The 22,986-nt window shown below is 38.9% G+C and overlaps 1 protein-coding gene across 1 annotated transcript in view; it reads left to right on the top strand.

Annotated features, from left to right (window-relative positions):
- SDAD1 (SDA1 domain containing 1) overlaps positions 1-15,124 on the top strand; it is a 32,011-nt gene extending 16,887 nt beyond the window's left edge. The window contains exons 13-22 of the mRNA XM_054591734.1: positions 1,668-1,726; positions 2,339-2,415; positions 3,860-3,957; positions 4,061-4,137; positions 4,799-4,928; positions 6,391-6,485; positions 6,621-6,811; positions 6,919-7,003; positions 8,018-8,179; positions 11,943-15,124. Coding sequence (XP_054447709.1) covers positions 1,668-1,726; positions 2,339-2,415; positions 3,860-3,957; positions 4,061-4,137; positions 4,799-4,928; positions 6,391-6,485; positions 6,621-6,811; positions 6,919-7,003; positions 8,018-8,179; positions 11,943-11,990 — 1,022 coding nt within the window. The 3' untranslated portion in view covers positions 11,991-15,124. The remainder of the gene's footprint in view (positions 1-1,667; positions 1,727-2,338; positions 2,416-3,859; positions 3,958-4,060; positions 4,138-4,798; positions 4,929-6,390; positions 6,486-6,620; positions 6,812-6,918; positions 7,004-8,017; positions 8,180-11,942) is intronic.
- The last annotated feature ends 7,862 nt before the right edge of the window (positions 15,125-22,986 follow it).

The following is a 22,986-nucleotide window of genomic DNA, read 5'->3' as shown; positions in this document are numbered from 1 at the left end:
TCACCTGTGTGGGTGGGGCTTTGGCCGAGGTCCCTTACAGAGTGGAGAGATTCTTCTCTTTTTATTCACATTATCTCCAGTCTCCCTCTACCTGGCATGTAAGAAAATCCACAATATCTACTAAACATAGGATGTCCCTGAAGCTGCCAACTTAAACCCCATGGCAATGGAACATGGCCAGGTGATACTTGAGGACACAGATGGAAATGTTAAAAAAAGGAGCGAGGAGGAAAGGAAAGGGCAGGAAAGACAGAAAAGTCACATATGTTCTCCTAGGTCCTGAAGAAAAGGGTTTAAAGACATCAAATAGAAATGTTATATTTGTTGTACTTGCATGTCTTTATCTTTTTGACTTACAAATAAGATAAAAAATACATTGAAAAACGGAAAAAAGCCTTTGCTGGTGTGGCTCAGTGGATTGAGTGCTGGCCTGTGAACCAAAGGGTCGCTGGTTTGATTCCCAGTCAGGGCACATGCCTGGGTTGCGGGCCAGGCCCCCAGTAAGGGCACGAAAGAGGAGCTACACATGATAAGTCTGTCCCTCTTCCCTCCCTTCCCCTCTCTCTAAAAATAAATAAAATCTTAAAATAAAAAAAGAGAGAAAAATCAAAGTTCCTATGCCAATAAAGAGTCTGAGAAAAACTGAAAAAAGAAAAAAAAATCATAAGGAAAATACATTTACTGTATTTATTGAAAAAAATCCACATGTAAGTGTACCCATAAAGTTCAAAACCATGTTTTTCAAGGGTCAGATACTGTATGCGGTTTAAGACATCCACTAGGGGCTCTTGAAATGTATCTCCTGCAGATAAGACAGGACTGCTATAATACCATAAATAATCATGTGGAAAATTCTTAAAAAGAAGCTTGAACTTTGCTGTAGTTTTGTAATAGATATTAGGATTTTTATCCTACTGTTCTATTGTCTTCTTTTGTAGTCTCAATTAAAAACAATGTGGAAGCAGGAAAAAATGAGATATTTGCTTTTGCCTTTGAACTTGAACCAAGGTAGAAAGGAACTGAACATTTCTTGACTATCTTATGTGAGCCAAGCACTGTGCTAAGTGCTTTACATACATAATTTCATCTAATTCTCTTTCCAGTCTTGCGAAGTATGGGGGGGAAAAGGCCAAGGTCGCTCAGCAAATAAATGGCAAATTAGGATTCACCTCACTTTCTTTTGCCAAAGGCCATGTTCTTATATATACTGCTCCTTTGTAGGGACTGTGTGTGTATGTATGTATGTTTATATTTATTCAGTTATTTAGTGATTTCTAGGCTAGGCATTGCATTAGACACTAAGAATCTCCCAGTGAACATCCCTACCTTCCTATAGCTTACATTCTAGAGGGAGATCCAGAGAGTGCTGTGTATATATCCAGGTGAAGATAAGTGTTTTGAGGAAAGCGGAAGCAGAATACAGGCAATAGGAAGTGCTGGGGCAGGTTCTATTTAGATTATGTTCTTAAGAAAGACTTTTCATAAGGCAGTAATTTAGGAGGGACTTGAAGGAAGCCAGGGAGCCACGCAGGCATCAGAGGGTTGAGTGTTCCTTGTGGAGTAAGCAGCACTAGCATTAAGGCCAGAATGTCCATGCCATGTTTGCTATAGTCCGGAGAGCAGAGCAATAAACTGACTATGACCTTTCTGACCTTTTACATTTTTAGAAGTAACAAAGATCCTTCTGTTTGCTGCACAGGCGTCTCATCACTTAGTACCCCCAGAGGTGAGAACTTCTAAGCCTTACTTCTGTCTGGATGTAGAGGATGATGCATAGCAGTATTGCTATGAAGTGTATCATGGTGGCTTTTCCCACAGGGATTACTGTCTTCCCCCAACCCCTCTTATTTTTAAGTGAGTAGAAGAAGTAATGACTCTTAAGGAGATATGCACAGTTTATAGAAGTTGAAAAAAAATACTGTAGAAGGTAAATTGTGTTTTGAACAGATTGTTGTGAATTCTGATATTAATTTCCAAATTTTATGATAGGAGGTCAAAAATATCAGTAAATTTATAGTGATTATTTTTCAAAGCTGGATTAATTCCTTTTTTTGATTAAAATAGTACTTAGATTGGATTGACCAGGATCAAAGCAATTTCTTTAATCTATACTGAAAACTAACATTAAAGGAGAGCAAAATTTCATCTGAAGTTAGCCAAGAAAACTAAAACCCAAAGTAGAGTATTTTTATCCGTCTTCCTCAGTGTTAAGTCTTTCCAATTCCCAAACAAGGTGAAATGCTGTTTTCCTTCTCTGAATAATATATTGTTCTGTATCCTCAAATATTTGAGTAGGTACAGATATTTTACCATCACTCTTCTTTTATTCCCAATTCAGATCATTCATTCATTGCTCATGACCGTGGCCAACAACTTTGTCACCAACAAGAACTCTGGGGAAGTCATGACAGTAGGGTATGTAGAATGTGGCTAGAGACACCGGGTATGTTTTTAAAGTGCTAGGTTTGCTTTATATGTCCAAGATTTCAGCTGTCAGTGTGGCCTCTAGGAAAGCAGTTTAAAACACACTTCAGTTTTCTCAGGAAGCTTCACATTTTTATTAGTCAGAATTTGAGGAGGGAGCCCTGTCTGGCATGGCTCAGTTGGTTGAGCACCATACAACAGACTGAAAGGTTGCTGGTTTGATTCCCATTCAGGGCACATGCCTGGGTTGCAGGCTGGGTCCCCCAGTTGGGGTGTGTGCGAGAGGCAACCCATCAGTGTTTCTCCCACATGTCAATATTTCTCTCCTCTTTCTCCCTCCCTTACCCTGTGTCTAAAAATGAACAAAACCTTTAAAAAAAAATTATTTTTTTTTGAGGAGGGAGTCGGAGAAAAGATATTTGTCTTTTTATTCAACATTTTGTTTTTCACTAGCTTTACTTTTTCAAATGAGTGATTGTTTGGCAATCTAAGTGTTTTTCTCCTGTCTCTATTCTGAATTCGTATCTTCTCCTGGGACAAATGATATGTTATTGAATCACTACTAATACATTTTTTTTCTTTCTTTATTAAGTCTTTTTTAAAAATTATTATTCTTGCCCTGGCTGGTGTGGCTCAGTGGATTGAGTGCCAGGCTGTGAACCAAAGGGTTGCTGGTTCAATTCCCAGTCAGGGCACATGCCTGGGTTGCGGGCCAGGTCCCTGGTTGGGGGTGTGTGTGAAGCAACCTGTCAGTGTATCTCTCACGCATTGATGTTTCTCTCCCTCTCTTTCTCCCTTCCTTCCCATCTCTCTAAAAATAAATAAATCATTTTTTAAAAAGTTATTCTTTTTTATTCTATTAGAGTTGGCCCAGCACAAGAGACGGGCAGGGAGGAGGGGAATAGTGGAAAGAAGGGGAAGGGATTAGTCAAAGAACATGTATGAATCACTCTTTAATTCCTAGACAGTTCAGTAGCCCTTTTGATTCATTCAGAAACGCTTAATGAGTGTGAGTACTGGTTTAACAGTTATCTAATCTGTCCTGGTAACTAAGCAATATGTTAGCTGCTTTTTATGGGATTCTTGCTGGGGTAACAGTCCTAAAGACCTTTAGCTTTTCTTATTTGATCTAGCCCCATATCCCCTTAGAGTTGGTGAATAAGTGCTGCCATTATTTACTTTACAAGGAGGAAATGGCAGTAAACTGGAACAAAAGCCCTCCACGGTTGCCCCCACCCTCACATTCTTTACCATGCTGCAGTTTTAGAGACCTAATCTCTATAAAACCCAGCTTCTTTACCATGCTGCAGTTTTAGAGACCTAATCTCTATAAAACCCAGCTTCTGTACCTTTTTAGTCTTTCTTAGGAAACCTTCTGAAGTTGGACCATATAAAATTGCTGTTCATGTTTTTTAATTCATTTTTCCTTGTCTAGAATCAATGCTATAAAAGAGATAACAGCCCGATGTCCTCTAGCTATGACTGAAGAACTTCTCCAAGACCTGGCTCAGTATAAAACTCACAAAGATAAGAGTAAGTTGCATGTTAGTTTCTGTAGACCAAAGAATATAGAGTGATTCATTTATCTCAGGAGACTCTGCTCTGGAGTTTCTAAATTAAAGGTATTACTTTACAGATGTAACGATGTCTGCTAGAACTTTGATTCAGCTCTTCCGAACACTGAATCCTCAGATGTTACAGAAGAAATTCCGGGTAGGTGAAGCATGCATATGTTGATCTAAAGATTATAGTCTCAGAAAGTGAGAGTAACATCCTACAGCCTGAATTTTAGTATTTGTGATGCTTATGTTATGTGTATTGGTCATATACGTAGATTTATTTAAGCTCAGGATACAGTTAATTGAGTACCATTGCCTTGAACATTCTGTAGTTGACATGTACTGTTTGATGATGACTGAGTCTTATAGGCCAGTCAGGCTATTTTATCTTGAAAGCTTTTGACATCATTAACAGATTGGAGTCTCAAAGATCAGTCAGTAGCTGATGCCAGTATTGAAAGGGCTGTCTCCAGCCAGATACCACCTCTTGGGAGTTGGGAAGGAAGAGAGATGCGTATGTTACAGAAAGAGAGATGGTGATCTCAAGACTTAAGACTTAAGACTTAAGAATGGGAACAGTTTTTCTCCAATAACTTCGTTTCCTGAGCTTGATCAGAAGAAAGCAGGAAAATAGTAAACAGAGTTCTGGCTGGGGGATTTACTTGGACCCAAAGCATAAGTAGACTGCTTCTTGTCATTAAATTACTTCATTTTTTTGTGATTCTCTCTTCTAAATTCATAATCCTAGAGAATCCTTTTCATGAGTAGTGTTTTACAATCTCAGGACCATAATAAAAACAATTCCTTTCCTTTAGGGTAAGCCTACAGAGGCCTCCACAGAAGCAAGAATACAAGAATATGGAGAATTAGATGCTAAAGATTATATCCCGGGAGCAGAAATTCTGGAAGTTGAAAAGGAAGAAGAGAATGCTGAAAACGATGAAGGTTCATCTTTATTTCACTATTATTCAGGATATAATCTCTCCAGTATCTGTACTGACCTTGAAATCTTTATTCTGTTGGAACATTCATTCAGCAGATGTTTATTGAGCAGTGAATACATGCCAGGCACTGTTGCAAGCCTAGGGGATAAAAGGGGCATGGTTCCTGCCCTCACGGAACTTACATTCTAGTGTAGGAGGTGTCTCTTCCTGCCCTTCATGGTGGCTGCCCCTTATCAAGGGTATGCTGGTCAGTTGGGAAAGATAACAGTGTTTTGTTTGTTGCCTGGAAAAAAAAATGGTGAGGATTAGTCCTTAGCAATCCTTCAACGTTCTCTTCTTGAAAGAAAATTCTTGTTGAATTTGTTGAAGAGTGCTTGAGGAACTCCATTCTGATTTCTAGGGTTAGTCTTTATTACATTGGTTGCTCAGGGCTTGTTTTCTTCCTGTTCATTCATTCATGATTTCATCAAAGCTTTCTTAAGCATTAGCTGTGGGCCGGCCACTGTCAGCACAAAGAAGAATGATCGGTTCCTGCCTGGAGGGCCTTTCATAAACAGCTGAGAATTAAGTGTTAATAGGATTTATGGCTGGAGTGGGGCATAAGGACAGGAGAGAGGTCAGGTCCACTGCAAAGGTTCAAAAACGGCCCCAGCGAGATGCTGACTCATGAACTGTATTTTGAATTGTAAGTGAGGAAATGGTAGAACAATGGAGACTTCCCAGGGCAACTGTGAGCAGAGTCCTGAAGGATTTAGGAAACTAATGTAGTATAGAATACAAGGTAGAACAGAGCCAAATAGCTGACTGGAGACTGAGTTGGAGCCTTATCATGAGTGGTTGTATATCTCATACCAAAGGACTGGGACACTGTTATGGAACATGGGAAACCACTGATATTGCAAGTATCTGTGATTTTGAAAACTTCCTGTGGTGGCTCCATTAATAACTCTAATACCCCTTCATTGTGGTATCTACAAGACATCCAAAGTATCCTACCTCAGTTTCTGAATGACTGTTTCTAACTAGTTTCTAAAACTAGTTCTATTGTTTCTAACTAGTGGGTGCTTTCTAGGTAGCCAAAATAACTGTACAAGTGCAGTTTTGATGTACATGGTTTGGTGGGAAGAACTTGGCCTCTAGAGTCACATGATTTTCATGAGTTCAGTGTAGGCTGCATTTTATAACTGTCTTAGCACCGGTTACTTAACTCAAGAAGCTGTTCCTCTTCTGTGGAGTTGTAAGGTTTTGGCTCAGGGTAGATATTTGGTCAGTGCAGTCCTTACTCCCTATTTCTTAAATTAAGTAAATTGATGTGGCGTATTTAACAGTAAATGTTCAGTTTTTGGTTTGTAGAGCCAAGTAAGTTTATGAGGTTAATAACCTTACTCTCCTTTCACTTGATACCTCTCCATTTGCCAGGAGTACTCCTGTGGTAGCCTAACAGTGTGCTCTTTCCCACACAGACGGGTGGGAGAGTGCCAGTCTCAGTGAGGAGGCAGATGACGATGGTGAGTGGGTTGACGTGCACCACTCTTCCGATGAAGAGCAGCAAGAAATTGTGAGTTTCAAAATTTCCTTCTATAAGTGCATCACTCTGATGTTTGTTAAGACTTAATTTACGCTGGGCCTTGTTGGGGAACTAAGCCCTTGCTTGAGTTAGCAGCCATGTAATCGTTTGCTGTGTGCTCTCAAGTCCAAGAAGCTGAACAGCATGCCCACGGAGGAGCGGAAAGCCAAAGCTGCCGCTGTCAGCACCAGCCGAGTTTTAACACAGGAAGACTTCCAAAAAATCCGCCTGGCCCAAATGAGGAAAGAACTCGACTCTGCCCCTGGGAAAGCCCAAAAGAGGAAATACATCGAAATAGACAGTGATGAAGAGCCCAGGTACAACAGCACATATCCCGGGTCTTCAGTCAGCTCACGTGGTAATGAAGGTGTCAGGGAAAGGAATTCTACCTTTGTTTCATGTTTTATTTTTTCCTTCATCCCAGGGGCGAGTTACTTTCTCTTCGGGACATTGAACACCTTCATAAAAAGCCAAAGTCTGACAAGGAGACAAGACTAGCAACTGCGATGGTGAGTGAGGCATAGTGTTCCCTAGTTCTTTAAACAAAAAACAAGGAAATGAAATGTGACTCAGAACTAGTATAGGCACAGAATATTAGGTGGTATTTTATTTTAATGTTCTAAATAAAGATATGCTGAACATAGAATAAAATGCACAAGTATGAGTTGTTCAGTTAGATGAGTTTAACAACTAGAAAGCGACCATCCAAACATGTTGTAAAGCACAGAAAGTGCTATTAGCTGTGTGGTATTAGGGAGTCTCAGTGCATTTATAGAAGCTGTTAGAAAGCAGGGGGATGTTTACAGTCGTTAATGAAAGGCCAGACAGTGGGGTCCCGCCCCTGGCAGTTGCACACTGCCTGCCTTTCCATCTTCATCTCTGTGCCTTTCCTCTTTTTAGGCATCAGGCCGTACTGGCTCCACATAACCTGTTTAAAAACCCATGTTCTTTCCCCTGACTGGTGTCGCTCAGTAGGTTGGGCGTCATCCCACATACTGAAAGGTCACCTGCTTGATTCCTGGTCAGGGCACGTGCCTGGGTTGCCGGCCAGGTTGCCTGCTGGGGGCATGTGAGAGGCAACCAACTGATGTTTCTCTTCCTCTCTTTTCTCCCTCCCTTCCCTTCTCTTTAAAAATAAATAAATAAAAATCTTTTTAAAAGATGTTCCTTCTCTTCCATACCTTTGCATATACTATTACCACTACTTTCTGAAATGCTCCACCCCTTCCTCTCCTTCTCCCCACCATGAATGCCTTCAATCTGCAAGAAACAGCTCACAGGTTTCCCCTCCTAGGAAGTCCCTCAGACCCCACCAGGCTGAATATGATCTTTTCTTCCACTGAGCTCCCCTTGCCCCATCCCAGTACATCATGGTCCATTTCCCCTGGATCGAGTCCCTGGACAGCAAGACTGTGTTCGCTCATCTCTGTGTCCTTGGCATCAGGTCGAGCCCCCGGCACAGAGGAGATGTGTATATTGATTAGAGAGTTCCTGAAGTGTTTTTTATGTGTGTGTGCTGGTAGGCTGGAAGGACAGACCGAAAAGAGTTTGTGAAGAAGAAAACCAAAATGAATCCATTTTCCAGTTCTACAAACAAAGAGAAGAAAAAAAATAAAAACTTTATGATGATGCGGTATAGCCATAATGTCCGCTCAAAAAATAAGCGTTCCTTCCGAGAAAAGCAGGTGAGTTCAACTTCAAGCTTGACTGGCTAGAATAGTATTGTCATTCTCAGATACCTTTACATTTGGGGTGGACTTAGGCCTCCTGAAGACCTTGCATCATGTGTGTCTTAGGATTAATGGGGAGTGTTTTTGGAGAGGTGAAGGTAGTGCATGTAAATCCTAGACTTGACTTGCTTGAGATTCATCCATGTGACCAAAGGGGAGTCTATTTTTCTTCATAAGTAAAGAGGTACAGATCATTTGTTGTTAAAATTCTCTGATATTTATGTGAAATATCAAAATTAACTGAATAGGAATTTTTGAGTGCTTATAAGTCTGATAAATTTCTTAAAAGCAACAATTAATGTGTGGACTATGTCAGAAACAGTAAAGCAGTGCAAACTAAATAGTTCTGTTGTTAGTATATGCCCTTTTGCAAAGCCTTTATGTTTACAGGTTTTTGGGATTTAATTTCATCCATTTTCCGTCTTTCATGGTTAGTCTTGGGCTGGCTTATTTCAGTAATTCACTATATTAAAACAAATTTATATTTTAAAGTCTTTTGTTACGGGGTTGTACCAGAGTGTTTCTAACTGTATTCTGAAGAATCTCCAGGGAACCTGGTCATGGGTAAACTAGTCCCACATTCTGCACCAGTCTTCCGGAGTGCTGGCCCAGGACAAGGCTTCCGGTCCCGACTGTCATAACCAGCTCTCCGGGCAGTGCTCTGTCTGTGTGGGAACCAAGTCAGTATTAACTGACTTAAGGTGCCATTTTAAAGTCTGCTGTCTATTTAATATTTCTAGTTGTAAACTGTTTAACAATATTATATAAACAAAGTGACAGCATTTGGATAGAAGTTGTTGAAATTGAGTTAAAATGAAAGGTGCCATTTAAGATTGAAAATTTCTCAATTCAATTTAAATTCATAGTTGAGTTTATTAATTCCATTATTTTATCCTTCATCAGCCCTTTGTAAGAGTTTATGGTTGAGGGAATAGTAATAGTTGTTAGGCCTTGCTTCTTTATGAGGCTCTTGCGACCTTGCTACATTTTAGCCAAGGGTGTTCCTGCATTCCCTACTTCCTTGGTTTCTTAGCATGCCCTTTTTGGCATGATGGAGATGCCTGGCTTTGTTCCTTGTCAGCATGTTAACTTAATCAGCATACATCAGTGAGTAGGTACTGTGAGTTTTTGCTTCTTTTTTTAATGAATTTATTGGGTGACACTAGTTAGCAAATTTATACAGGTGTCAGGTGCACGATTCTACAACATATTATCTCTACTCTGTGTTTACTACCCCAAGCGAAGTCCCCGTCCATCACCATTTATTCCCCTATACCCTTTTCCAGCTCCTCCCAACCCCTCCCCACCAGCAGTCACCACATTGTTGTCTGTGTCCATGAGTTTTTTTTCTCTCTCCCTCTTTTTTTTTTTTTTTTTCCCCCTATTTTGCTCAATTCCTCTACCCACCCACCCCAGCCAGGTACTGTGACTAAACCAATTTTACAGATGAGAAGGACAGACACACATAAATGAGTCTAAGAACTACCTCCTTAGCCATGCAAATTAGGTTAAAATGAGCTTGTTAATTTTTTCTACCTTAAGTGTGCTAGAAAGTCTATATACAAAGAAACACCAAGACCCAGATATGAGCCAAAGGCAAAGAGTCAATAACCTAAAATCATAAAATATTAAAACTTTGAACATTTACATGGCAACCTTGAACTCTGGCCCCTGGACCCCCCCCCCCGCAAAAAAAAACGAACACCTTCATCTTGTTAAAATTCAAAAGCTAGCCCTGGCTGGTGTGGCTCAGTGGACTGAGCACCAGCCTGCGAACCAAAGGGTTGCTGGTTCAATTCCCAGTCAGGGCACATGCCTAGGCTGCGGGCCAAGCCCCGTACTTGGGGACATGTGATAGGCAGCCAACTGACATGATCTCTCGTACATCAATGTTTCTCTCCCTCTCTTTCTCCCTTCCCCCTCTCTAAAAATAAATTAAAACTTTTTTAAAAAATTCAAAAGCTGGAGATCTTTAAGAGTTTCTAGGAATCAAGGAGTGGGTGCTTGGGAATTAATGGGATAGTGTTCATTACATACTTAAGATGTGTACATTGACTTTGGTTATCTTTTTTTAACTTTGAGTTTATTCTTAATAATGTTTTACTTCATATTCTGTTTACTTTCTTCTGGGAAATGTAAAACCTTGTAAGGGCTTTCATAGGTTCACTTCGAACATTGGTCCTGCAGTCTTTTTCTTCAGATCTTAACACTCTTCATTTTTAAGTTTAAGAACCCAGCTTTTGTGGTTATAATTACTACTTTCATTTCATCTTACTTGTATCTGTCAGCTGATGGTTGTTGGTGCCAAGCCAACACCTGCAGGAATCTCCAGTTTGGGATGCAGTGAAGAAGGAAACTTTATTCAGTGCAAAACAGCTCAATTGTGATGCAGCTCTGGGGCTGGGTGTCCCTAGGGCCAGGCCCCTGTCTAGCTCAACAGCTCTGCTATGATCCTGAGCGGTCTACTCAGCTACAGCTGGTCTGCTCTAGCGAAATACCTTCAGTGATTCAGTTCAGCCAGGGAGACTCAGTCTCCAAACTCCAGTCTTCAGTGGAAAGGGAAAGAGCAGTCCCAGAGCCAGAGGGGAGCTGGCTTATCTGGACCGAAATTTCCCTCTCCCTCACCTTGTCCCTGATTGGTCTGTTCTTATGCGAATGAGGCCTCCAAGGCCTGGAGGTTTGGTTCAACAGGCCTTGGTTAGAATAGAGCTGTTCTGGTTGGTCAGAGTTGCACAGTTCCAGTTGAGTGGGGAAAGCCTCAGTCCTTTTGGTTGAAATAGGATTCCAGGATCTCCTTCATAAAGACTCGCTCAGATGGCAGAAACGCAGGGCAGGCGGGCGGTCTCAGCAGAGGCAAGCAGTTCACTGCAGGCCTCTTCCCGAAGCGCAATTTGTGTGAGAGACCCCTGTGCAGAAACGGCTGCTAGGCTCTGTTTTTGTTGTTGATTAATTTGAGCTCAGTTAGACACAAGGAGCCCTTCTTAGTAGGTACCTTCCCTCTCAGGGTTCATGCATCCAACACAAAATAATTAAACAACTTAAAAATTAGCCCATAGTAACTAAATACTTTTGTCTTAAAAGACAATTTGCAGAGTTTTGAGTCTTGAGTTAATTTCTTCATATTTGAATCATTATAAAGATTGTTAGTAATTAGTTACTATAAAATTTTATTTACTGCATTAAATAAACCCATTTGAAAATCTGCAAATAAGGGAATGTTTTTCTGTGTTCTAAGCTATATATTACAGAATTATGTACATGGTCTTTATATGGCATATTTAGTGAAATGTATGTGCTCTTGGAAAAGGTGATTGTGAAAAAAAAAATCTCTTTTACTGTTGGCTTTAATTCAGATAATCTATTGCATCCACAACTCTAGAATATAAGAGCTCTGCAGATCAGGGAAGTGCTGTGTGTTGTTCCTGGAGACAGGTAATGCTCCATCTCTGTATTCTGTAGCTGCTTCTGTTCTGAGCTTTTGTCACATGAGGTGGGAACAGCATTCAACAGCTTTGCCAGTTTCCTAGCAATAAGGAGGCACCGGCCTGGTTACAGACCTGATCTTTTGTGGAATATTTCACTATTTGTAGTTTCTGAGGATGGTTTATTGACTTAAGTGATTCAGTTTTGGTGTACACTTTCATATAACCATATTAGTATAATTGGGTACTCATGAGGTGTCATGTTTAGATGTTTCTTTTTTTTTTTTTTTTTCCAGCTGGCACTACGAGATGCACTTTTGAAAAAGAAAAAAAGAATGAAGTAACCTGGACAAGCAAGTTTCCATTCCAAGGAAAATGCTAAATTTGTGTCATTACTCTGAGAATTAATAAATCAAGAATGTTTACATTAAAAAGTCCAGAAACGCTATATGGTGAAGATGAAAATAAATTTGGTAGCAGTTTGGTGTTTTATTTTGGAGATGGATAATGGCGGTAATGTTTGAAATGTAAATAGCAGTAATGTTGTAAAAGCATTTTCATTTAACATTGATGCGAAGAATAAATTATTAAGTGCCTATAAATTATCACCATAGATGTAAAAATGACCATAATCCCTCATTCAAGGCATTTACAGCCCATTTGGAGGATGTAGGGGGCAGGTGTATATGTGTATTTTCAGTGCAATGTAAATAGTTCTCTAGTAGAGATAGGTCTATATTTCTGTGGGGTCACAAAGGCCTTATAGACTAACCCTGCAAGGGACTGGAGTTACATATTCTCTAAAAATAAAACAGGACAATGTTACAAGAGTAAGAGGTTCTTACTTGTAAATAGGCTTACCTGCTGAAAACAGGTCCCTGCTGTACAGATTTTGGGTAGACAATTTAGCTTTTTTAGTCCATCCAAAAATTTAATATTTTTTTTTAATGCCAGGTAAAAACCTCGCTTTTTATATTGCCTTAAGTATAAATAGTAATCTTGGAGTGCTGTTATCATTTGGACTACTCGCTCTGCCATAGAGGAAAAAGAAATGAAATTGGTTTCCTTCTTTTTTCATCCTGTAATATTTTCAGTCTTGTGTTCATAAAAAGGTTTCTAATATTGAATAGTACTCGTGTGTGTTGAGCAGCCATGCCGGTATCCCCGCCACAGGCGTGCTTGAGTGGACTTAGGGGACATGAAAGCGTGGTCAATCTCTGTTTGCAGGTTGTTGCATTTGGAAAGTTTAGATTAAAGTAAAAAGCAGTTTTCTGCCTACTCTGAATTAGAAAGCAGCTTCTAAAACTATTTTTTTCCCTTTCTAGTATCTGTTACTCACTTTGTAAGTTCAACTTTAGATTTATCTGAATGAAACTGTGTGACTGGGGATTAGTTTTGAAGACCTTGAGGTTTAATGATTAAATTACACTGGCCTAGTGCAGAGAGCTGTCAGAGTTAACCTCAGCAACTGCAGTGTTTCACAGAATGTGTCTGATGCAAATTTGAATGATCCAGACTGGAAACTTCCCTCTTTTTTTTTTTTTTGCACTTTTGAACTGAGTGTCTCATGTGTCTAGCTTCAGAGTAGGGTAAATAAAATCAAAATGGCATAGCAGTGAGGTCCACAGCTTTGCTGCATGAATTGTGATGGTGCCTGAAATCTCATCCTTCACTAGACTTTCCCACCACACTTAGATGCCAAGAGACAAAGTCCAGTCTGTGTTCTAATTTGCGTTCTACTGTGGCTTCACCCTGCTCTTCACTGAACTTTATACGCGTATAAAGCAAGAGAGAAAAGTATCTGGCTTACAAAGGTGCAGTCTTAACTGTGTTTTATTTCTTTAATCCCATGGTACCTTATTTCTGTATGGTCCCTTTTACTATTTTATAAATCTCTTGGGAATATTTTCTGTTTACTATAAATTTGAAGATCACATTCTCACAAGGTCGGATGCTGCCAGCAAAGGCAGAGGGAGTGACCTTTCAGGGTGACTTACCTTGTGGAAGTCACCAGAGTCTCAGCTTCAGCTTTTCAGTCTCAAATTTCTGTCAGCACTGAGAATGGTTCCATTTCTGGGATGAACTCTCATTGTCCAAGTTCATAATATAAATTAAGTGATGTATAATCTGGAATGCTGACGTATTATGTATGTGATTTTAGCATGTTCCATTTGAAAATAAGCACAAAAGGCAGAGTGTTACCTACCATATCTCCAATGCTTTGAAACATGACCTACCTCATTGATTGTTTTTGAAAGTTTTGAGAACTAGTATTTATAGGAACCTACCATAGTATTTGCCTCAAAGTAAGCATCAAGTAAATTTCTCACCAAAGGTTAGATATCAATTAAGTTTTTATTTTATCTTTTGCTTAATTTACTTGAAATGACAATTGCAGTTGCTACAAATATTTTTTTTACTCCACATCCATTGTGGGCGACCTAATTTGAAATACAAAAATGTGTATTGAATGCTTACTAGATGCAAAGCGCCCTGCTAGATGCTGTGTGGGTTGCAAACACAATGTTTGTGCCATTTAGAAACGTTGACTCCAGTGAAAGGAATAGACTTACAAAATGACTGTCTAATACAAAGCCACTTGTAGAGAGCTATCAGAAAGGCACAGAGTCTAGGACGTGGGCATCCTGAAGAAGGGAGAGTTCAGCTGGCAGGATGGTGGAATGCCTGTTCGCTAACAGACTGATGCTTAGGATGAACAGGGCAGCATAGGAAATACATTCCTGAATCATAAAAGAAAAAGTTATGGTTTAAAAACTGGTACAACTTTTTAAAGGTTATGGTTAATACAAATTTTGTTTTCATTCATATTGTAATTCTTTGAAAATGTATGATCTGTAGAATGTTGTATGGCAACTATTAATCAATACAGTTTAATCAGTTGGAATATTTTGTTTTTCAAACTATTTTATGTAAGCATTTTTTTAAAAACTGTTCTGCTAAGTGACATCCTTCCATTGTATATAAATAAAACTAAAAATTAACTTGTTTACATATTTTTTTAAAATATTGAATATGAATAGAAAGGTAAGTTACTGACATGGATCCTTTTCTCTTTTAAAAGGAAATAACTTTCAGTACAGTTTTTGGTCTGTACTTGTTTAAAATGAAAAAAAAAATAGCACAGTTAACCCTGTGCTATTTAAATACCATATATTTGTATAGGGCACACCTTATGTGGTAATTTTATTTCCTTCTGCAAATTCTGCTTTCATTGTTTTGTCAATTTGATCTCAATATGGAAGTGGTTTATGGTTTATCCATCTGGTGGAATATTATGTAGCCATTAAAATGTTTATAATAGACAGTGCTTGTAAGTGAACAAAACAGTATTTATAGTATAATTTAATTTACACATGGGAGAACAGGGAACAATAAAAGTCCCAGAAATATGCCAGATATTAAACATGGTTTTCTTAGGTGTTGGAATCATGTGAGCGGTTTTTTTTCTTTCTACTTTTTGAATCTTTTACAGTGTACATATTTTTTACTTATGTCATTGTATAAGAAACAACTTTATTTGAGGCTGAAGAATAAAGGTGCCTTGAGACTCACTCTTGTGAATTATTTTTTTTTTAATCAGAGAGGAGTGCACTTAAACCAGGACAGAGATTGATGTGCAAATGTGCAGAGGAGTTGCGGTCTCACCCTCCTAACCACCCTCTCCCACTCATGTACTGACGGGGTGCTAGACGCAACCCTTTGCCCTCTGCCCAGCAATACCCAATGGGAGCGGAAGTGCTACATCAGTGTAATTAGGGAAAGTAATTTGTAGTATGTGCCAAGAGCCTAAAAAATATCAGTCTTTGATTCAAACCCACTTCTGAGAGACTCATCAAAGAAGATGGTCGAAATAGGGTGAGAGGCGTTTGGGGCTGCTGTGCTGCAAGTAACAGAACACACATCTAAAAATAGCCTCCTGAGTCAGGAGTCTCAGGAGAAACCCGGAGGTAGACAGCTGCTGAAGTCTGAGCTCAGTGGCGCCCTCAGGGCTTTGGGCTCCTTTCCTGTTTCGTCATTCTCGGTGTGCTGAAGCCAGATTCTGGATGCCGATGCTGACTCTGTCGTGGCTGCGCGGCCACGAGCAACATTTCTGTGGCGCAGTCTCATCTGTAAAAATGGAGATGATGATAATACCCTTACCTTCCTAAATACTTCTGTGTTTAAGGCAACAGAGAGGAGCATTGTCACATCTATTCCCTTTACTAGGAAAGCAAAAGCTTTCACAGTATCCCTGCAGCAGCCTTTCCTTCAGTCTCATTAGGCAGAACTGGGTTACATGGCTACCCTGCCAACGAGGGAAGCCAAGAAAGCAAGAAATAGGACTGTTGGCCTCTCAGCTTAGATACACCATAACCATCCCAACAAAGCTGAGCTTCTGTTGACAAGGAAGCGAAGAAAGTGGATTTTGGATAGACAACTAGTGTCTATAACAAGCTATCTGTAGGAACATAATTTATAGTGGGAGAAATGGGTGCAAGATAACAAATATGGGGATAGTTAAGCAACTTGGGGTATTGCTACTAAATGGAATATTCAACCATTAATCACTGACAAAAAGTTACTTTAAGGTAAACACTAGTGTGAAAAATACGCTATTTTTGAAAGTATAGAGTAATTTTAAGATATTTTTCACATTTTTAGTGGATGGAATGTATCGAAATTTTTGCAACTAAATGATAGTCTCTCTTTTTTGTACACCATAGTATGTTTTTTGCCTCCTTTGTCAAATATTAATTGATTATAAAGGTGTGGGTTTGTTTCTAGGCTCTCTATTGTGTTCCATTAATCTGCATGTCTGTCTTTATACCATTACCAGTCTGTTTTGATTGCTATGGCTTTGTATAGTTTGATATTAGGAAGCATGATTCCTCCTACTTTTGTCTTCTCAGAATTGCTGTGGCTATTCAGGATCTTTTGTGGCTGCATATACATTTTTGAAATATTTGTTCTAGTTCTGTGAAATACACCACTGGTATCAATAAGAATTGCATTGAATCTGTAGATTGCTTCGGATAGCATGGACGTTTTAATGATGTTAATCCTTCCTATCCATGGACAGTGTATGTGCTTCCACTTGTATCTTCTTCAATTTCTTTCTTCAGTATCTTACAATTTTTTGAGTACAGGTCTTTTACCTCCTTGGTTAGGTTTATTCCTAGGGTTTTGTTTGATTTTTTTTTTATTAATTGTAAATGGGATTGTTTTCTTAATTTCCCTTTCTGATAGTTCATTATTGGTGTATAAATAGCAACTGATTTCTGGATATTTATTTTCTAGTAGAAGTATGTATTCTACTTTACTAAATTTATCAGTTCTAGTAGTTTTTGGTGCATCTTTAGGGTTCTCTATATACACTATCATGCCATCTGCAAATGTTTATAAGGGTTATATCCTCTTGTTGGATTGCTCCCTTAATCATTATGTAGTGTCTTCTTTTTCTCTTACTATAGCCTTTGTTTCACAGTCTACTTGAAAAAATGAAAAAAGCAGCCCCAGCTTTTTTTTTCATTTCCATTTGCATGAAATATCTTTTTCCATTCCTTTATTTTTAGTCTATGTGTATCTTTTTGTTCTGAGATGGGTCTCTTGTAGGCAGCATATATATGAGTCTTGTTTTTTTATCCATTCAGTTACCCTGTATCTTTTGATTGGAGCATTTAAGTCATTTACATTTCAAGTGCTTATTAATGCCCTGGCTGATGTAGCTCAGGGCATTGAGCCCAGGCCTGTGAACTAAAGGGTTGCTGGTTCGATTCCTGGTCGGGGCACATGCTTGGGTTGCAGGCTGGGTCCCCAGTAGGGGGTGCTCAAGAGGCACCCACACATTGATGTTGCCCTCTCTCCTCCTCCCCTCTCTCAAAAAATAAATAAAAATTTTTTTAAAAACTTACTAGTTCTAACAATTATTTTTAAAAAATAAAGTGCTTATTGATACGTGTGGATTTATTGCCATTTTATTCTTTTAACTATGTTCCCCTTTTTATTCTTTAAGAAGGGCTTTTAACATTTCTTGTAATACTTGTTTGGTGGTAACAAACTCCTCCAGCTTTTTCTAGCTGGGAAGCTCTTCGTTTCTCCTTCAGTTTTAAATGGTAGCCTTGCTGGGTAAAGTAGCAAATGATAGTCTTGACAAAATTTCATGGCCTGCACATTAATGAACTGGGTCTAAAACACCTAAGATAAAACAAGAACCAGCATCAAAATTTGCAGATGGAGGAGTCAGTAGCTTGTAAGAAAATTCTAGGAAAAAAATAGTGAAATTTTTTAAATTTTTAAATTGTATATGGATGTATAATATATGCATTTAAAAGAGTACAAGTGCCATCAAATTTACTTAAGCTCAATGCATTCTCACTAGATAAATACATCCCTGTTATCAGCACCCAGATCAAGAGACAGAACATTACCAACACCTTGGAAGCTCCCCTTTTGAGTGGAGGACTCAAGAAATGCTGCAACACACAGATTCTTAATAGCATAGAGAGCGATGTGGGGAGAAACTTGGGCATCTGTGATGCCAAATCAAGCAGGATGATTCAGAAGAGTCTAATTTTGAATGCAAAGACACTTACGTGATAGCTTAACCAATTTGTTTCACTTTTTAAAACACATACAAGAATAAATATGTGACTTACATATCTGTGATAATAGAATTAAAGTTTTTAATACAGATTTTAAATTCTAGTAAGAATGGATTGTTGTAGTTTAAATGGCAGCAAGTTTTTCTTTGAGATACATAACATAATGGTTCTAATGGCTCTTCTTACAACTTAACAAGTTTATGGTATCCATCCACATGAGAATAGCTGCTCTTTGTGTGCTGAGACTATAGCTGATTTGAGTTTTCTTTTTCTGTACATATTAAACATGTACAATATTACAGTTCTCCAGAGAAACAGAACCAGTAGGATAGAGATAGTTGGGTGGACGGATGGATAGAAAGAAAGAAAGCAAGGAAGGAAGAAGGAAGGAAGGAAGGAAGGAAGGAAGGAAAGAAGGAAGGAAGGAAGGAAGGAAGGAAGGAAGGGAGAGAAAGAAAAAAAGGAAGAAAGGAAGGAAGGAAGAAAAGAAAGAAAAGAGAGAGAAAGAAAAGAAAGAAAGAAAGGAAAGAAAGAGAAAATGGGAACTGACTGATGAGATCATGGAGGCTGAGAAGTCCCATGATATGCTGTCACAAGCTGGGGAAGCGGAAGTGTAATTCAGCCTGCACCTGAATGTCTGGGAACCAGAACTGCCAGTGTCCCAGGGCAGGAGAAGATGGATGTTCCATCTCAAGTAAAAAGAGCAAATTTGCCCTTCCACTGCCTTTTTGTTCTATTAAGGCCCTCAAAGGATTGGATGATGCCCATCCCTATTAGTGAGAGTGATCCTTACTCAGTCTATGGATTCAAATGCTGTCTCTTCTGGAAAGACCCTCACAGACACACAGAAATAATGTCTATTTATTTAGCTGGACATTTCTTAGCCCAGTCACTTTGACACACAAAATTAACCATCACAAAATAATTTGTAATGTTGCTATAAAATGTTTATGCTAAACATTTTTAAAAAATAATCTCAAACATTACTTCCAGTTCCAATCTTAGTAAGATCCAATTTTGTAATACCTGTCTTTCCTAATATCTAAGTAACATTAGATTTTGGAATGCTTGAAAAGGGGGTTTGACCAAGTGGCAAGATAAATTATGGACAAAATGGGAACCTAATTCTAGAAAATGTTAACCAAAAGGAGAAGTTGAAAATAATTACATGGAAACTAAACTAAGAAGTATATTTCATGACTTCTTATTTTAAGGATACTTGGATCTTTCCCTGTTGAAAAATTTTATATTTTACCATTTTAATTGTGATATTTTTGAATACACAGAAACACAGAAAATAATGAAACATATCAATCTCCCAGATGTATTTCTTTTTAATTTTTACCTTTTTTTTTTTTTTTTTACTTTAAAGAACAAGAGTACTAAGAGCACAGCTAAAGCCCCACTCAGCCATGTTCCTCCTTTCTCAGGGATAATCACTGACTTACCCTTGCCCATCTTTCCTTTTGTTATTTTTACTACATTTGTGCTTGTGTACGCATATAGTAGACAGTATCATTTAGTATTTTTTTAAATTTAACATAAACGGTACCATTGTATATATCCGTTTGCCGACTAAGTGACTCAACATTAGATTCTTGATAAATGAAGATTCTTTCATTTTAACTGTTGTAGAGTTTTCCGTTGTTTATTCAAAAATCCACAATTTACCCTCCTGCAGAACAATTAGATTGTGTCCACATATTCACTTTTTAAAAATCTTGCCCCAATACATGTCCTTGCACGTCCCCTTGGGCATATGTCTTAGAGCCTTCTCTATCCAGAGTGTTCATGGAAACCTCGATATGGAATTCCGGGCCGTAGGACCCATCAGTCTTCAGCTCTGCTAGGCAACGCTGCATTTCCCATTCCTACCAGCAACTCAGTGTCAGTCCACGTCACATCCATGTCAATGCTGGTGTCATTAGACTCTAAAACTCTAGACAATCTGTTGATCAAATAGTATTATTTACATGGATTTTTATCATTTGATTTTTTCCTGGGGGGTTTTTTGTATTGTCTTGTTTTGAGAGTATGTTTATTAAAGATAAGGGACAGTGAAACAAGGAAGGACTTAGGAAGAAGCAGCATCGGGGGGAGACTATGAGGGGCTGCTGTTGCCTCACTGGGAAGTAAAAGTCACAGTGACAGAAGTGAGCCAAGGCAGGGCTGCTGTTGGCTCACTGAAAAGTCAAAGTGGGCCCTGGGGACAGATTCAGGGCGTTAGCCTGGGACAAGCTCCTGTTGCCCATTGCTCCCCTGGTTGAAAGTATCCATGGGACCCTTCGAGTTCAGGAGTGAAAGAAAAGATGCACTCTGAGAGGGAAGAAAGGTGTGGACTTGTTCCCGAGAAGGGAAGCTTCAATCTCCCTGTTTTTATATCCATTTGTTTTTCTTTTATTGATTTATAGGGTCTTTATATCGGGATACCAGTTCTTTGTCAACTACTTGTGTTGCAAGTATCTCCGCAGATAGGCAACACCATCTCTGGGATAAACTAAGTTCCCAAGTATACTTTGGACCTGGGAACTTTCAAAACCAGTTCTAGATCCTTTTGAAACTACAGGCTTTTTTAGAGCAGTTTCAGATTCACAGCAGAATGCAGGGAGAGTTCCGATATATAGTATCCCTTGCTCTACCCACGTTTGTGTAGCCTCCTCTATTATCAGTATCTCCTACCAGAGTATTAAATTTGTTACAATTGATGAGCCTACACTGACACATCATTATCACCACCAGTTCATAGTTTACACTGGAGTTTACTCTTGGTTCTGCATATTCTGTGGGTCTGGACACATGTATAGTGGCATGTATCTACCATTGTAGTATCATACAGGGAGTTTCACTGCCCTAAAGATCATCTTTGCTCTGCCTATTCTTCCTTCTCTTACCCCTGACAACCACTGATATGTTTACTTTTTAAAAAACTTTACCTTTTCAGAATATCATAGACTTGGAATCATAACAGTATGTAGCCTTTTCAGATTAGCTTTTTTCACTTCTATGCACTTAAGTTTCCTCCATGTCTTTTCATGGTGGGACCACTCATTTCTTCTTAGTGCTGAATAGTATTCCATTGTCTGCACAAAATCATCTAACTCATTTCTCAAAATGTGTCCCCAGTGTTAAACCATGCATGATTATATTAGTAAGAAGACTCAATTCCTCTCTGGCTATTGGTAAAGGTCTCAGTTCCTCAAGTTAGGGGCTTTTTCATAAGATTTCTTCAGTGTGCTCAGAATATGACAGGTATTCAGTTTAAGCAATCCAAGAGAACGAAAGGAGGAAGCTGCGATGTCCTGTGTCTCCTAGTCTTGGAAGTTAGGTACCACTTCAGCTTTATTCATAAGAAGCAAGCTGCTAAATTAAGCCCATGGGTGGGGGGGAGGGGTGATTTTTTAAACTACCACACTACTTTTACACTGAACAAAATGAGATGCCAACTATTAAAAAAAAAAGTGTTTCTGATACTTCTTTCGTTCCCCCACAAAAGTATTTTTTAAATTGGAGGCTCTGGCCCACAGTAAGCCTGAACTCAGAGGTGCACAGCATCTCTGCAGTCTGCACAGCGTGGCAACAGCAGGAAGGGGAAGGCAGAGAGTTCTGCAATTTCAGATCTCCCTTTTCACCTTTGTTTTAAATTGTCCTATAACATGTCTATAACTTTGCAATAGTAGAGGAATAGATTATGTAAAATCATATTTAGCTCAGCCTAATTGTGAATAATGCCTATTTTACCACAGTATAGATTTGTTCACACAATACATTTTATCATGGTTGTTTTAAAACACTTGTATTTGTTTTTAGTTTTTCTCTTTTTAGTATCAATCTCTAAGTGACTAGAGTCACTTTATTATTATTTTTTTTAATGTAAGCTCACCTCTTTAATCTGTTTGTTCCCTTGGTGATTCTCTCAATACACCTATGGCTTAAGCAGGCAACTGCTGTTACCCAGGCTTTGCAAATAAACAAATTAAGACCTGGAACTTGACTTAGATTTTAAGCAATGACCAGGAAGAATCAGGAACAAAGATGTGAAACTTTAACCCAGTGACATGCGGGCCATAAAGACAGGAAAAAGAAAAATCAGAGATAGTGATGGTGCCTTCCATTTGACAAAGGGAGAAAAACCCTGGGGAAAAAAAAAAAAAGAACTTTCCAAGTTTTCTCTACACATTTACTCTATTTTACCCACAGACGACCCTGCTAACCATTAAAAATTCTCCTGCTTACTTAAGTCAATGGATTTTCCCAAGACACGTGTTCTGTCTCCCGGATATTGGAGACTCAAAAAGTTGGCCAGGACCCTTCAGGTGAAAGTCTGTGTAGGGAGATTCTGAACGCCTAGCAAAGACTCGCCAGCTGTGTGACCTTCGGCAACCTAACTTTTACAAGCTTCACATTCCGCACCAGAAAAACAGGGATGAATTAGTTGAGCCTGCCTTTGGACTTTCTTTGATGGTTAAAAAACAATTGGCAAAAAAACCCGGCACGTGAATGTAACTTTTTAGCTTTTTTTTTTTTTAACATAAAGGAGGTGGGCCTGGTGAACAAAATAAAGCTCTCCTTCCTCTTATAAAATCCACATAAACCTTTTCAGAATTTAAATATAAGCAAATGAGGAGGAGAGGTAGGGACTGGTTCCCCTCTACTAGTTTAGGACTCTCTTGCTGCCTCTTCGCTACTGAAAATCATTTCCTTAACCCCCTCGAGGCCAGAGTTTACACTCTCCTGGCCC

Source organism: Pteronotus mesoamericanus, unplaced genomic scaffold (assembly GCF_021234165.1).
Source record: "Pteronotus mesoamericanus isolate MK-2021 breed Mesoamerican mustached bat unplaced genomic scaffold, CSHL_Meso_final contig_130, whole genome shotgun sequence".
In the NCBI taxonomy this organism is placed as follows: Eukaryota; Metazoa; Chordata; class Mammalia; order Chiroptera; family Mormoopidae; genus Pteronotus; species Pteronotus mesoamericanus.
This window is presented reverse-complemented; position numbering and strand designations above follow the sequence as displayed.